General features: G+C 50.4%; 1 protein-coding gene across 2 annotated transcripts in view; it reads right to left on the bottom strand.

Moving 5' to 3' along the window:
• Positions 1–1,471: 1,471 nt before the first annotated feature.
• The window catches only part of tsc22d1 (TSC22 domain family, member 1), a 28,657-nt gene continuing 13,833 nt past the window's right edge, over positions 1,472–16,295 (bottom strand). The window contains exons 2-3 of one of the 2 annotated variants that reach the window (XM_084689252.1): positions 2,976–3,027; positions 1,472–2,017 (exon numbers count right to left, since the gene is read on the bottom strand). In XM_084689252.1, coding sequence (XP_084545378.1) covers positions 1,757–2,017; positions 2,976–3,027 — 313 coding nt within the window. In that variant the 3' untranslated portion in view covers positions 1,472–1,756. The remainder of the gene's footprint in view (positions 2,018–2,975; positions 3,028–16,295) is intronic. The other variant, XR_014741658.1, reaches the window with a different exon arrangement.

The following is a 16,295-nucleotide window of genomic DNA, read 5'->3' as shown; positions in this document are numbered from 1 at the left end:
ACAAGGGGTTATTATTACTCCTTTAACATGTTTTATTTGAAGTTGTGCAGTGCAACTGTCAAGTGCAATTGTTTTATGTATGTTACAACTTTTCATCAGGTTTGAGGAAACATGCACAGAAACATGAGCATACAACTGATACATAGAATGCAAAAACTCCATCGCAGTTTTTTTTTAAATGATGTTCAGAGTAAAGTGTTAAGTTAAAGATTTTATCACCCGGTAGTACTTCACTGTCAAATAATGAAAAAAAGTTAAGAAAAAAAAAAAAAGAAAAAAAAAGCGAGGATGCAATACTTCAAAATAAATTCAAGTGAACAATGGTTTTACAGTAAAGAGTTATTCTTGCAGCAAGTCATACGGTTGTCTGTCTTGTGTTCTGTCGGTTGATTATCCTACACTCCTGTGAAACTCCATAGTCCTGAATTACAGCTTTAAAAAGGGGCTGCACAATTCACCAAGGCCAGCCCATTACTAGCTTCCCTCTCAATTTGTACAACCTAAATAGCATCAGTTTTTTTCCTCTTGATATCACTATTTTACACTGTACTTACATTAAATATACAGAAATATACATCATACGCCCATTGACTCCCCTTTGAAAATGCAGCTTAGCCCTATATCTCAACCCACCGTATATTTGAACATGCCACAATGGGAGCAGAGAAGCATACAGGATGGGCTTAAGAAGGGCAAGAATAACAGGGCTCAAACTTAAATACTGAAAAATATAATCAACTCTCTCTTGCTGCTTTTGACTTCAGCACGTTTTTTCGTCCCTTCAACCCCACAGTAAAAATGATGACGTCAATGCAAGTGATGAGAACCCCCTTTGCACTCCAACCCCCCTCCCCTCCCCTCCCCTCCCCTCCCCTCCCCTCCCCTCCCCTCCCCCCCCCTCCCCTCCCCTCCCCCCCCCTCCCCCCCCTCCCCCCCCTCCCCTCCCCCCCCCTCCCCTCCCCTCCCCTCCCCCCCCCCCCCTCCCCCCCCCTCCCCTCCCCCCCCCTCCCCTCCCCTCCCCTCCCCCCCTCCCCCCCCTCCCCTCCCCCCCCCTCCCCTCCCCTCCCCTCCCCCCCCTCCCCCCCTCCCCTCCCCTCCCCCGCCCCCTCTCGCCCCATGCCAGATGGGGACTCACGTTTTATGATGATAATCCTGGTCATTCTTTACTTAGTCACTATGCGAGGTTCTCTCTTCCTCGCCCCTTCCTCCGTAAGTCCGCCTTTGTTTCCCTCTGTTTCTCTAAAGCTCCTGGCCCGGGGGAAAACCCCTGTATGTACACTACAGCATTCTGCAAAGCGTGGTGACAACACAAGCCAATACAATCCTCACCACCCCCACCCCACTACTGAAGTACAAGCACAATCACTTAGAATCCATTGACACCGGCACAGTGATACTTTTTTTTTTTCCTGGAGAAATGTCCACCTGTCTGGTTTGCTTTCTTTACCATCGTCAGACAAATCGGCAACAATTCACGTCCATGAATTTATTTGGCAAAGTTAATTCTCTCTTAACAGGACTCCCATCTCCACGCTTCGCTCTCAGATTGTCCTTGATAGCATGTTTAAAGCTTCGCATGACGATCCTCCCCCCCCCCCCGTTCTGTTCATCTGGGGAGTTAAACATGTGCAAATTCTTGTCTTAACAGCGTAGGCTCCTGCTGTGGTAGCAGGCTAGCTCTGCAGCAATAGCAGGTCTGTCTGTCAGTCAGTCTGTAGCTGTTGACCACCCCTCTCCGAGGAGGTGAAGGGTTGTGCTACGCAGAAGGCCCAGAGTTGTGTGATGCAGGCTGGGCCGGGCCACTGGGCTGTGGCACCGGTGCCTGTGTGGGGGCTGGGGGGGAGCCTGTCTGGACCTGGGCCTGGAATTGGGCCATCTGCTCTGGGCTGGCCAGCTTCTTCAGTAGGGTGTTTTCCTGCTCCAGCTGCGAGTTCCTCTCAATCAGCTCCTTGATCTGCTCCTTGAGCACCTCCACCTCCTCACGCACTGCATACATCAGGTGGCTCTTCACCAGGTCCTAAACAGACACACACGTTTTAGTTTGCTATTGCCTATTAGTTTACTATTGTACTCATGTAACTGAAATCACTTTACTGACAAGTAAGGGATTTACATCAATTATATCATTCAAAAAGTCTAAAGACATTATATGTGTTCTATGAAAACATTTCTGTAACATGTAACCATTTCAGGGCCTTAACACTACAATTTAAGATTTTTTTTCTTTCAGTTGCATTGTGACAAACTTGTATCTAGACAACAAATCAGTAGATTCTAGAATGTATATTCCCAATGTGCCTCTTTCCCCTTCCCCGGACGCTAGAACGAAAACGTCACAGTAAACCGACAAAATGGCCGGCCCACATTTATATGGCCAATCACAGACCGAGATATTTATATCCAGGTGTCAAAGCGTTTTAGTTTGCCTAGCAACAGAGCAAAGGAACAACATTGCGTGAGCGCGTTTAGGCACAGTTCCAGTGACTAGAATTCTGTAGAATAAAGTTGATATTACAGACGCTAGCTTTAATTTCAAACTTGCTTACTCATTAACTTACACAACAAACGATTCACTCGTTGTGAAATCAAAAAGTGTTAAAATTAGTGTAATGAGTTATATTATTAACTATTCAACGATGCATATAGCCTACTTAGCACGCACAATTCATACATTATGGCCAATGTATTGAGCACGACACACTTGACCAAATAGCAAAGTAACTTTTTAAATCTAGAACTAGAATGTAAGTGTCTAAGACAGCCTACTGGAGGCCCTGCTATACATTAAGAGGCCGACTGAGCAGGTTATGTAACCCATTCATTCTCTACAAACTGATGCAATCACTTGAAGGCATAATTATTTGAGGGACAATATGTAGGCTACTCTAAGAATAATGTTACATACGTGAAAAGTTGTCTGGTTTAATAGCCGTGCGGGTGAATGACATACGAATAGACGACACGATTTAACTTACCATTGCCTGTTCGATTTTGTTGTCTATGGCCACAACACTGGCACCCGACGAACTGTAAATGAACAAAAAAAAACAGCTGTTTAGTATACTCAAAACAATTAAGAATTTAAAACCGATAGGGGAGGGTTATAAAACAGATTCAATGTTAGAGAATTACATATTTACACTTCAGATTCAACACAAAGCACACATCTAAGGGTTGTTTTGTAAGCTGCACACAGCATCCATCGAAACTGCGGTTGACAGCAAACCAACGACCCAGCACATCATACTTTTTCTTTCGAATCGTAATGGCAACTTAAGAGCCTTATATTTTACAATTAAATACATTGTATGAAATCGCTATCCCAGACACAAGAACATTCATCCTCCACAACCAGTACCAGGCTATCGCAACAAAATACGAGACGACTCTGTCGATATAGCCTTTTCAAGAAACCATTCAAATTTACCTATTGTCGAGAAGGACAGGCGAACTCTCTGTTCCCAGTAACGAAGACAAAAACGATATGGAAAAATTTCTCAACTGGCAAACACCAAGATCCATCGCCACTGAATAACACGGAGTATTCATGCTATACCATCCGTAAAAAAAAAAACTAAACAGGATAATCCAAACAGAATCTCCACTGGACAGCCCTATTTCAAAAATGTTTTCGATAGACCATTGGTTTTTAGTTGAGGTATACAGGCACTTAGTGTTCCGTCAGTGGACCTGCTGTCCCGCGGAGTCTGTGCATCAACCACCGCAGCACAAACAATATCCAAGGTCAGCTCATCTGAGCTCTGCTAAAATTCTGCAGCCTGGGACAATCGCATAATTTATTTAAGACAAACACTTCGAGACTGTATCCTATAGGTTGAGGAAGTAAGAGATTTGACTAAAATATGTGGGAACGCCCCAACCTTCGCCTCAGCCGACATTATTAGAATAAATTATTCAAGAAAGGGAGGGGAGGCAGTAAAACGAAAACCGGGAAAAACCGGATGAGATGGGAAGAAGCAACACTGCATTTCTTTCAAGAAAAATAGGAAATAGAAAAGCTGTTTATTAACTATCTCTGCCGCAGAAGAGAGAACAATGGAATCAATATACCATTATAATAACAAACAACCCTTTTTATTACAGTTAACCTTTAAAAAAAAAATCTGTATAACTATCGAATGCATATACTTTAGTTCATAGTCTAACAAGTGCACTTTAAAAATGCCTTCAATTGCGTGCAGGTTAAAATAAAATAGTCTATTTGGTAAGCGAAATGTCTAAATTCAAGGATTTCGCGTCTCGCCACCACCCCCTAGTGGCCAGTCTATCAATACGGAAACCCCTTTATCAGACAAGTAGGACCTCGTAGCACCTATTCAATAAACAAAACACATTCAGAAACTAATTTAACGACACATAACTGTACCACAAATGGCAGCACATCTTTTACACAAGAATGTGGATTTCCTAAGTATGTTTATCAGGGTGTGTTTTTTTAAGCCGAAGGCATGTCGAGATTTGTCTTAATCACCAGACCAGGACAGAGGGAATGGGACATTAACCAACTTCACGTGAAGGGAGACGCAATCACAGCAAGCTTCACATTACTGGAGGGGATGTATTTGCTGATACGATTAACAGAAATGAAACCAGAAGGTCTAGGACTACATTTAAGGTTAACAAAAGGTGTATTGAACGCAATGAAAACATGGATGTGGTTAGGAGAGGGGCTCAGCTACAGACAATCAGCTGGTCAAATTGACACATTATCTCCTCATGTCTGCCGCAGCACAAGGAGAGCGACATTTGCACATGGGAACATTGGGTTTCATCATCTCGTTACCACCATAAACTAAACCAAATCTTCTGCCTAATACTCACTGACAAACAGAAACGTGAGGTACGTTCGTGTATCAAAATCAAATACCTGGAGCTCACATGGAAATTCCTGACAGAAACTTAGGACAAACATGGTGTGGCAGTCGTTTGGAATAGCGCTCAATACCACACCAAGGGCACGAGGGAGGACTAACACGAGTGACCTCAGTGAGCACCATCTATATAATAGTCCAGGCACCAAAACGACAGCTCGGGAGTGGGTCAATCCAGTAAAAATAAAAAATAAAATACAAGTAAATCATAGCTGTCAATAGCCAACATGGAGAACAGCACCCAGCCAGATGCAGCTCTCTTATGAGGTTGAACTACAGCTCATTGACAGAAAGAAATGTAGCCACATACAACCACAGGGCCGTCTTGGAGCCTCTCTGCGCTGCAGCCATAGGCGTGTGCTTCTCTTATTTACCATCATGTGGATGTCTCGCAGTGCATAGGGGTGAACGATAGGTGTGAACACCATAACGCATCCACAAAATGGGGGACTTGAGTAATATCTTTGGTTCCGCACCTACAAAAGGTTCCGTGGAAACTTGGCTTCAGCCCAACACTGCAAGGGATGTCAATGAGTAAGTGTATAAAGACATCGTGAGTGGGAGTGGAAGGGAGAAAGGGAGTGAGAAGAATGGATGTCTGTCTTAAACACCTATATATCATACAGGTGACACACACCAGAAAACCTCTTACCAACACAGACACACACAGAACACACCTCAAACATATAGCCTTGGTGCCTTTAGACACAAACACACACACACACGGCACATTATCCTCAGACACACCCTACTTGAGCACAAGGGAGAGGAGAAGGACGTGAGGGCAAAGAGGGAGGGGAGAGGGATGGTGTGATGGAGGGAGGCTCCTTCCACAGAAAAATGTTTTCATCCAACCAGTGGCTTGGGAATACCAAAGTCGATGTGGCCCAACCACCAACCTCCTTCATTTCACCCCAAGATCACCTTCCTGTTTCGGCAAGCATTAATACTGTGCTCATCTGGAAGACAGCGTTAGAGAATATGTAGGATGTGGAAATAAACTTCTGTATATAGGTTCTGTGCTCTGCTCGGGTCTGCGGATAACTGGTGCGAACAGAATGGCACACAGGAACGTTTGCAAGCAAGCTAATACCACACACTGGTGGATATACTGCAATGGTTCAAGAAATCCGACTGTAGGCCTCCAGTCCTAGTCACCTTATATTGCCCTGGGTTAGTTACAGGTTTCTAATCGTTTTACCAATGGCCTCATGTGGGTATCTGGGCATCTGCCTGAAATCCAAGCTCTTCCAAAGCACCACAGGACTGCCTGCTTATCACACAGAACACTTCAGTTCTAACGAGCAGCCTAACAGCAGGCTCCACATACTACAGCCTTCAAGTGACGTCACCGCTACTCGACTGGCCCACACCTACATACGCCACCACTTACGTTATTATACTTAAGATATGACGCCGCTGTTATGGAATTGTGTCTCGAGAAAAAAAAAGCACACCAAAAAAACAGACAGTTCCTCAGCACTAAACACAACGACGCTGTCCGAACTGTGCACTTCTAGTCCTCGGTTATCTGCCGCACGTTCTCTTTGTCCATTCAACATTTGGAGGGCAAAAAAGAACGAATGTGTTTTAAAACCAGAGAGACATGAAGAAATCAATCTCATCCTAGTTCCACCAGCCCTACTCGTCTACGGCGTGGATGTGGGCGCCAGACCTCCCAGCAGGGGCCCTTCTCCCAGCAGAAAGCAGCCGTCGCATGTTCAAACATAGCCTGGTCCAGAACGCCCTGTGCAGCCTCCCAGTATAGATGTCTTATCCTCATCAAACACTGCACAGCTCCCATCGAGGCCCCGAGGCTCTGTAAGAGGCTCAACGCGCGCTGATCTCATCCGGAGCCGTTTGACTGGACTCGGGTTTAAACAATTACAGGAGCCCAAATATAAACCTGCAGCAGGGCACAGCTTGTCCTTACTCCGACTCTTGGAGGTCCCTGATGACAACCTTTATCCCCCCCCCCCTCCCCTTCCTCCCTGCCCGGCCAAGGAAGGCCAAGAGCACCTTAATAGCTCAGCGCTCCGTTCATAACTCGCCCGGAGCCACATGGCTGGTCGACAGGGTCACCAGGCGGGCGCTGTTCCAGAAAAGGGGGCTTAACTCGTGATGTCGTTCTCTGCGTCCTGTACAGCTCTGCCCTTGACCTTCTCTACCGGGTCAACAAGTCAACAACGGCCAAGGACATTTTTGAACCTCCCTGTGGTCTCGACTCCACAACCACAGCTAAGGATCATGACCCTTTGCTGACATCGTATGCATGTCTCGTCAGTGTGCTCATCGGCTTGGTCAACGCTGCGCATTGACGGAGCCCTAACCTCGATCAAATTGCACCATACTGTTTGAATATTGGACAGGAAAACATGGTCAATACCCCAGAGCAGTGGCTCCCAACCCTGGTCCTCAGCCACCCCCTGTCCTGCGTGTTTTAGACGTTGCCCTGCTCCAACACACCTGATTCAAAGGAATGGGTCTGCTTATGACCATTCATTTGAACCGGGTGTGTTGGAGCAGGGCAACGTCTAAAACACGCAGGACAGGGGGGTCCCTGAGCACCAGGGTTGGGAACCACTGCCCCAAAGGACGTGCCATATATGGTCCTCCATCACATGACCTACTGAAGACAGACGCATGACTTGGCCCCACCTCAAGTTCATCCAATACATTTAGTAAGAACACACATACGAAAGGACACTAAACTGTCAAGTGTCAGCATGAAGACAAAGCCTGGCCTGACTGACTCCCTCACGCCCGCCCGCTGACCTCACCTCCCACCCCACAACACTCATTGAGTCGAGCCCACGCAGCACGCAGCGAGGACCCAAGCTCCAAAACTCAGCCTTGCAACAGACACGAACGATGTGGCAAACTCGCCCCGCAACTGTGAAGAAACAGGCTGACTCAGAACCATCATACAAAAGAAGGACGACTCCAAAAAACCGACGTGGACTTCGAAAAAAGAGAGTCCATGGTTAGCGAGAACCGGCAGTTCTCCGAATCACAGAGTCAATACAGAGTCTCTGTTTAGATATCCTGACACTGCCACTTCGGTAGCGGGGAGAGACACTGAGACAGACGGAGAACGGTGTGCTCTCTGTATGCAGTCTCAGCGCAGCTCAGCGAACCTATAGTCTGCTGTCCGCAGTGGCAGCTGACTAAAAAGAGTCTTCTGGAAGGGATGGTCCACTGCTCCAGAACGAACACACAGAACCGACCGAGAGAGGGGGCGAGAGAGAGGGAGAAAGAGAGAGAGTCAGAGAGAGAGAGAGTCAGAGAGAGAGAGAGAGAGAGAGGCAAAGAAGGAGAAGGAAGCCCACGGTTACCTCTTCAGGTGCTGCTCCAGCTCCCAGAAGAGCAGCTTCACGCCCATCTCGTCTCGGCCCTGCACGCGGATCACCCCGTCTCTCATCGAGCCGTCAGGCAGCCCAGCCCTCCAATCAAACAACAGAACGCTTTATCCCCCTCCCCCCCCCCCTCTTCCTTAGCCCACGCTTTCTTCCCCAAATTGTCCTCAGCGACCGTACGTCCGGGTTCTGCGGAGAGGATGGGGAGAGAGGCCAGGGCACGAGACAGGACTGTTCATGAGCATGAGGTAGAGAGTGTGCCTGTGTCTTCTCCAATCGGCTGTCTTGTGCTGTGCTGTGTGTGTGTGTGTGTTGGCGAGCGTGTGTGAGGCTGTCAACTCTACTGCCACAGAAACAAGAGCAGGGCAGGCGGTGACATCACGTCGCTGCCAGGGTCATGTGACCTGTGGTTACATAAGCCTTCGGGAGGGATTAGCATCTGGTTGGGCGATTCTCGTCTCTACCGGTCCTGCGCTACTACGTCCTCCGCTCTAGTCTCCTCCCTCCCTCCCTCTCTCCCTCCATCAGGTCTGAGTGTACGAGAGGGGCGAGGTGGAGTGGGGGTGTGTCTGCCTCCCTCCTTGTGCGCCGTGAGGGCGTGGGAGGGGTGTGTGTTTGGGGGTCCCGCTGGGTTGCGTTTTAGGAGGCTCGAGGCACGGGTGTGTATCGGGTGGAGAAAGGTAGGAGTGTGTGTGTGTGTGTGTGCCCCGCTCCCATTGTGTGAGGAGGGTGCAGAGTCGGGCCCCTGAGCTTGAGCAGGGTCTTATCCTGTCACTTCTCATCACAGTCTCCGGGGGGGAGAGATCCGGAGCGGGCTTAGCGCCATAGCAGAGACACGGCGCACCGCTAAGTATGTCGTCTGCCCTGGCTTAGACAGCCCCTGAGAAACAACAACATGAGGAGGGGGGGGAGGGGGGGGAGGAGGGATGGAGGGTTGGGCTTTCATCGAATCAAATACACACCGTATACAGGTCGAGTCAGGTGATGTGTCCCACGGTCTGCCTCCTCAGCTCTGACTGGGAGTCCTGTTGAGTATTGAGTGGCACGGTAGCTAACGCGACTTCCAATGCTAACCAGACCTTGTGAGGTTGGAGAGCAGTAAAAAAAAACGAGCTCCTTCCTCAATACCTACTATTGTATGGTGGGGGTGGGTGGGGTCGAACTCAGATAGACTTTCATCCACTTATTGAAAGAAAACAAACTGCAGAAAAAAACTTGACATTGCCTGACAAAAACGGCGCAATACGCCATCAGAAAACAGTCCAAGTTAAAAGGAGACTTTCCCAAAAGAGGTGTGGTCCTCTACCGGGCCCTGGGCCCCCAGGTGTGTGTGTGTGCGTGTGTGTGCAGGCTGTGGAGGTTCTACAGGCCTCAAAGCTCCGTGCGGAGCCACACGGGCAGCACGCAGCCCCCTGCCTCACAGGCTTCTCTCCTCGAACCCTCGCTCTCCAGAAGCAGCGTGACACGGAGGACTGTTGAGTAGCCATTTTGGCACCACATATGAGAGAGGGGGAGAGGGATGGGGGAGAGAGAGAGATGCCAATTTCAGCTGACAGCAGCAAGTCTTTGGGAGCGGTTCTGTGTGCTGCACTCTCCCAGCGCCGCAGAACCTCGGAGGCTATCGCTACCGCCACCGAGCTGGAAGGGACCAGATCGGCAACGCACCGTCTCTGGGTGACGGAAAATATCTCCTTGTGGCGGAGGGGACAGTCCACACACGCGCGAGCGAGCGAGCGAGCGAGGTTGTTATGACAGTGTGTGTGTGTGAGCGGCAAGGTATAAGTAATGCGGAGTGAAACCTAGCATTAGCAGGATTAACACCCAAAGAACACACAGCCTCACCAGGGGAGGAGAGGAGGAATGGAGCAGAATTCTTACGCATCACGCATGGAGAGACTGAGGGGAGGGGGGTGGGGGATACACAGGAGGGAGAGAGGGACAGCAGTTAAGAGCAGTCTCTCCACCCCCTCGCAGGCTTTGTTTGAGGCCACCGGCTCCTTCGTTGAAAGCGGCGGAGCGGTGATGGAAGAGGCAGCCTGAACGGTGGGCCCCTCGGTTTTCTCGTGTCTTCCACGTGCTCTCTCTCACACACACACACACACACACACAGCCGCGAGACACTTTAGACTGTGCACGCGTTGCACAGGAAGGTGACCGTTCAAAGAAATACAGATGAAGCTCAATGTGTGTGCGTGTTTGTCAGACGGAGCGCGGGTTTGTGTTGACGCCTGATGAGTTGTGTGTGTGTGTGTCTTCCAGTGAAGTGGGGCTTATCCACAAAGACAATGGGGAGCAGTCCGATTTGGGGCGCTGGGGAGGGGGTTGCTCGCTGGCGAAGGGGGCGGGCTCTGTACCTCGTACACAATGTTCTAGATGCAGACGCCCAGTCAAGCGAGAGCATTACTTCCACCCCAGCGGCTGATGGGATTGGAGGGGCTTTGCTGTACGTATAGAGACGGGGGGGAGGGGGGGGGGGAGCTGGACCAAGGCTCCTACAGTACACACGGCGTGGTGGACATGCCGCCGCGTACAGACCCCCTCTGTGAAGGGGAACAGGAGGCTCTGATCCGACAAGACCGGCGCTTCCACGCCATTAACCTCCCAACATCAACACACACAGAGACAGAGACAGAGAGAGAGAGAGAGAGAGAGAGAGAGAGAGAGAGAGAGAGAGACAGAGACAGAGAGAGAGACAGAAAGCAGATGGGCGGTTTGGGATCGTTTCCAAACAGACCCTCGATCCAACCCCGTTTTCGCCCTCTTCTGTTGTTTGAACTCGACTAGCGAGGGCTGCCGTGCCTCCTGGAGCATAGAGCCGCTCTACCACGGAGCGCGTCGCGCAGTCCAGTGCAATAGAGAGAAGAGAAGGGTAGGACAGAGTCGAATAGCGGCGCAGGAGAGAAAATCAAGAGCGGCACACAGAATCGATTCCGATCTCGGCCCAGCAGAGTAGCGCGGAAGAGAGCAGAGCGGGCTTTTGAGACGGGACGAGCAAAGGTCACGCGGAGTGGATAACAGACACCCACTTCTCTCTCTCGGCCCAGGAGAACGCTGTTGCGCGGACAGGCTTGTGAGGGGGTGCGCGTGCGGGGGAGCGCGTGCGCGCGCAGGTTTACCCTCCGGTCGGGATGCGCTTCCCGACACGTTTTGGGAGAGCGAGAGCAACTGACTCACACGGTCTGGGTCCGCCGGACCAGCGAGGCCAGGAACAGTCGCCACCCCCCACCCCCCCTCAGCATACACACAAGCAAAACTAAATACATACTCGACCGCTTTGGCACTCAACATGATCGGTGCCCAGATGGACAGACATACACATAAACAAAGGCGCTGGTCCTCCTGATTGGACTGAGGGTCACTGTGTCCCGCCCTGTGGACAGGCGACCCTACAGGGCTGTCCCGGCTCTGCTCGGAGACCGACAGGCGACCCTACAGGGCTGTCCCGGCTCTGCTCGGAGACCGACAGACTCCGACTCAGGAAGTAGGTTCGGGAGCCGGTCGCTTTTACAGACTCCGTATTGGCGTTTACGTCCGCTTAACATGGTATGTTACTTTGAACTCTCGCTTCTCTTTGGCGCTCCTGAGTCGTGGCGTGTACAGAGCTCCTCTGACACGGTTGTGCGGTGGCAGGTTTAAATCGGGGTCTGGGAAGGGATCGGCTGCTTCGTTCACGTCAATAGGACTAAATCTAGCCCCGGGTCCATCACTGGCCGAGAATCCCGGGATTTAGCCGTCGTCTTCATCCTCGTCCTCATCTCCATTCAGCAGATCTCCCCAGTCTTCCTCTCTCCATCGCCACAACAACCCACCCACCCCCCCCCCCCCCCCACCACCCCTCTATCCCATCTGTCCTCTCAGAGGATAACAGGAGTGTGTAATGTTCTCTCTCTTCTCTCTCCCCGCGCTGCCCTACTTCTGACTGGAACACTGTGGAGGGGGGGGGGGGGGGGGGATCCAGAACCATCCAGTTTCTATGGAGCGGGGGAGATGCAGAGGGGGGGGGGGTGTGTGCGTCGATGTGAGCCCTGACGCCAACAGCAGGTAACCCCCCCCCCCCCCCTCGCTAAGAGGGACGACCTTGTTTGTTTGTTTGTTTGTTTGCGTGGAGTTACATAACAGCCTCCGCCCCCCCCCCCCCCCCACCGCCCGAGACCCTTTAACCCCGCCTCTCCCACCTTATCCCTGGGACATTGTGTAACTGGGACACATTAGTGGGTGGAGGGGAGCGTATTGAACTCGAGGGCATTGTGTAGGATGCAGCCTGCCCGTGGCGTTGCCACACTCGCCATTTCAAGCGGAGACATGTCGGCTGGCAGGCCAACAGACCGCCGAGAGCAGCGCGTCTCTCTCGACTCGGCGAGTCTGGGCAGGGCGGAGCGCTGCGCCGCAAATCCCTTGCAAACACACCGATTTGCATGGGGACGCAAACACACACGCACGTTGCATATTTACATTTGAGTCATTTAGCAGACGCTCCCCTCCAGGGACATTCCCCCGAGGCAAGTAGGGTGAAGTGCCTTGCCCAAGAACGCAACGTCATTTTGCACGGCCGGGAATCGATCCGGCAACCTTTTGATTACAAGACCGATTCCCTAACCGCTCAGCCACCTGACTCCACCAACTGGGACAAAGCCCTGCTTAGTAGCCTGGGAATCGCACATGCTAGTATTACAAAGTCAGGGCCATAATAGAACGTCCCCATCATATTGTCCGTTATGTGGTGTGACCAGCGCGAGTCCAACACGCTCCATCGCTCCCAGGCTACACCGTGCAAGCAGACACGGCCACAATGAACGGCAAATGACATATTTTTCCTTTTGTACACACACACACACACACACACACGACTGCTCCTTATCATCTCCCCCTCAGCACACTAAAACCTGTGTTTATCTCGGCGCAGCATTGGCGTACGTCAATGCCTTCCCAGAACCCAAGTGCGCTCATTAAACAGAGTCGGACTGAACTACGCCTACAGCCGTGGCGACCCGTGTACTGTCCTAAACCGAACCTGGGGTTCACACAGTTCCAGGGTGGCCAGTTGTTTTCATCGTGGACGGTTTGACAGGCGACAGCAGTTCCACTGCTTTGCCTCTCACAGATGTTGGCCACAACGCTCACGAGCCCGTTTGACCTGTTTGGACTGACTTTCTCTGCTTTCTTTAAATGTGTGTGTGTGTGTGTGCGCGTGTGCCTTTAGATGTCCAAGCGAGAGGAAGCAGCCAGTGGATTAAGAGAAGAGCCTATGTCAGGTCTAAAGCTGTGACGACAGCCAGGCTACTAAGCAGGGCTTAGTCCCAGTTACCACACACAAACACACTGTTCGGAGGACGCCAATTCAAGCCCAGGATATGTTTTTAGACACACACACGCCACAGGTGTGTATTTATGGACCATTAAGACAAGGGATTCGGTTCCTACCCTTCTTCACAAAAACGCAGACTTTGGACCAGAAGAGACATGCGAAGGCCATGCATTGGGACAGAGCTGGGATGAGACCTAGAGATGTAGCTGCTACTGAAGACTGCCTGATGTTCCAGTGATGCAACTGCACAGTGGTCAACTAACTGTCTTGTGTCCCATCTTTCCAGCCTGATAGACAATCAATGGCAGTAGCTGGAGTACCCACCGAGAGCCCAAAGTCTCAAGGGAGCAAGAAGAGAGAGAGATAGATATATAGCCTCTCTCTTTCTCCATCTATACATAAAGCTATATCTTTATGTATAGATGGAGAAAGAGAGAGGCTATATATCTATCTCCTTCTCTTCTTTCTCTTTCTCTTCAGAGACAAAGATAAACAGAAAACAGAGAGAGCCAGAGAGAGAGAGAGCGAGAGATGACAGCTGAAAGGCGAGGTGACGTGAGGGAGGGAGGAGCAGTTAGCAGTGGTGCGTGGGTGGATGCTGAGCACAGCCGGTTTGAACCAGTCTGATGCTGATAGTGACTCTGGATGACGAAACAGTTCTCGGAACACAAAGGGCCTATGCTGTTGACTTATGGTCTGACAAAAAGTGAAATTCTGTAGAACATTGGAATGCATTGTTAGAGGGTAAAACCTTTTTATTTATTTCGGTGTGGGATCAAACTGACAAATGAACTGTCCACATCCAACTTAAGAGGCTAGAAGCTTACCTACAGGCTACCAACTCACAAGACACTGGTACACCTCACATCGCCATGCATAATACATGAAGCCCAAAGGTCATAAGAGGCCCATTTACTGTGGCCAGTTAACCCTTGTTGTTCCTGGTGTTTTTCTCCAATACCAGAAACCGGCATCAACAAAACACCAGGGAGAGGAGCGCGAGCGTGAGAGAGTGGGCATTCGATACAGTATGTCATCCGACGGCCATTTGCGGGGGCCACCATCTGATTTGAAGCCTCCAGACGCAGCATCGATCCAATGACGACACTTGCCCGGCGGCGCATCCTCGCCCAGCACACGTCAACCGCAGCGCGTGCGGGCCTCAGGGCCCCGCGCACGTTCCCCGGCGGGCCGCTCGTCGAAGCGGGAGAAAAACGGGAGACTCTTACCTACGAGCGGCAGCCACCAGGAAGGTCAGACGCGGAGGACGACGGAGAGGGAAGGAGAACCTCCTGTGCACGGTCACACGCCAGAGGCGTGTGCGGTGAACGATGTGTTCTCAGCACAGGAACTGGCTTCCCTTGTGTGTGTGTGTACAGGTGCTGTGTGCGCTTGAGGCAGTGATGTATGATGAGTGCTTTGGGTGAGGCGGGGTACGAGCGCAGGGCTCGACGGGGATCTGTGGAGCACAACAAGGGCCAACTGTAGGCCTGCGCATTGCGTTTGTAACGCTTTGATTGCGTAACGTTTGTCTTAATCCTCTCATTAATCAGCACGTCCCCGTTGACTAAAGAGCTAGTGATTGGGGCGGGCAGGAGACAATACTGATTGATTGGTTGATTTGATTGAGTCATTCAGAAAATATGCAATGCGTGAGTGTCTCCCACATCTGCTGATTCACTGAGAGCCCAACCTTTACATCCTATTCGAACCCTTCATACGAACTCAACACACCACAAGGGCATGGCAGACATGTTATCCAAAGTGACATTCAAATAGTGTATGTAGCCTACGATGTGCAAGTGCTGCAGATAATCAAGGACAGGAAGGGCGCGCAGTCCAAAATGAATTTCACGGGTTAGTGCAGAAAAAAACGGTCAGTATTGTTCTACTCTACAAATATTCAGTACTTTCCTAAAAAGTAAGAAAAAGTGTGTCAATTTGGCAGTATTCAACGCTGGAAAAGTCTGGACTGAAGTAGTTCGCCGGTCCCCATCTCTAACAACCTATTCAAAACAATCCTCCACTGAGACAATGAAGGGACATCCTCGGTGCGATAGCCTACCACCTCCTGGTGGCCATAGTTGTAACTACAGCATCTACCAGAGATTCTAGGTAGTTTCATTAGCCAAATAGTTTACCTGTCTTCTGGGAAAAGCACAGATCCAATAGTCTGACACCCTAGAAGCCAATCAACTTTCCACGAAAGAGGCATATCTTCAGGGTTCTCAAGACTTCCAGCAGTGTGTTTGGAGTGGCTGTTGATAATGATCTTAACGACCATCCATAATATCATTTTCATCCATCACAGCCTAGATTTTTCAAATAATGTCGCTAGCCTATAAGTCATATTTTGTTGATATATACAGATAGCCATTTGGTCCTAGTTATGAAGATCTATTGGTCCTGCCTATAGGTAAGCGTCCGTCCGTCAAAAAACTAAACGTGGCTTCCTTGAAAAATGGGGGGGGGGGAACCAAATGTTCCTGGAGAAAGCTATGACTTCACAGGGACACCCGACGAGGCCCACCGCGAGGGAAGTCAAACAAGGAGGGAGCAGCCCACGGTTAAGGTCGAGGTCACGACGCTGATTAGACAGACAAACCTGATAACCGGCACGTCACTTTTAAAAACAACAACCCCGTGACCATGAAAGACGTGTCCCTGTCACAGCACGAGAGCGACGCAGGAGGTCCAGGTGGAGACCGGAGGTGAGGCCTCGTCCCTCCTGATCTGACGACA

The sequence above is a fragment of the Hypomesus nipponensis genome, chromosome 23 (assembly GCF_054491055.1).
Source record: "Hypomesus nipponensis isolate SF chromosome 23, ASM5449105v1, whole genome shotgun sequence".
Taxonomy (NCBI): Eukaryota; Metazoa; Chordata; class Actinopteri; order Osmeriformes; family Osmeridae; genus Hypomesus; species Hypomesus nipponensis.
This window is presented reverse-complemented; position numbering and strand designations above follow the sequence as displayed.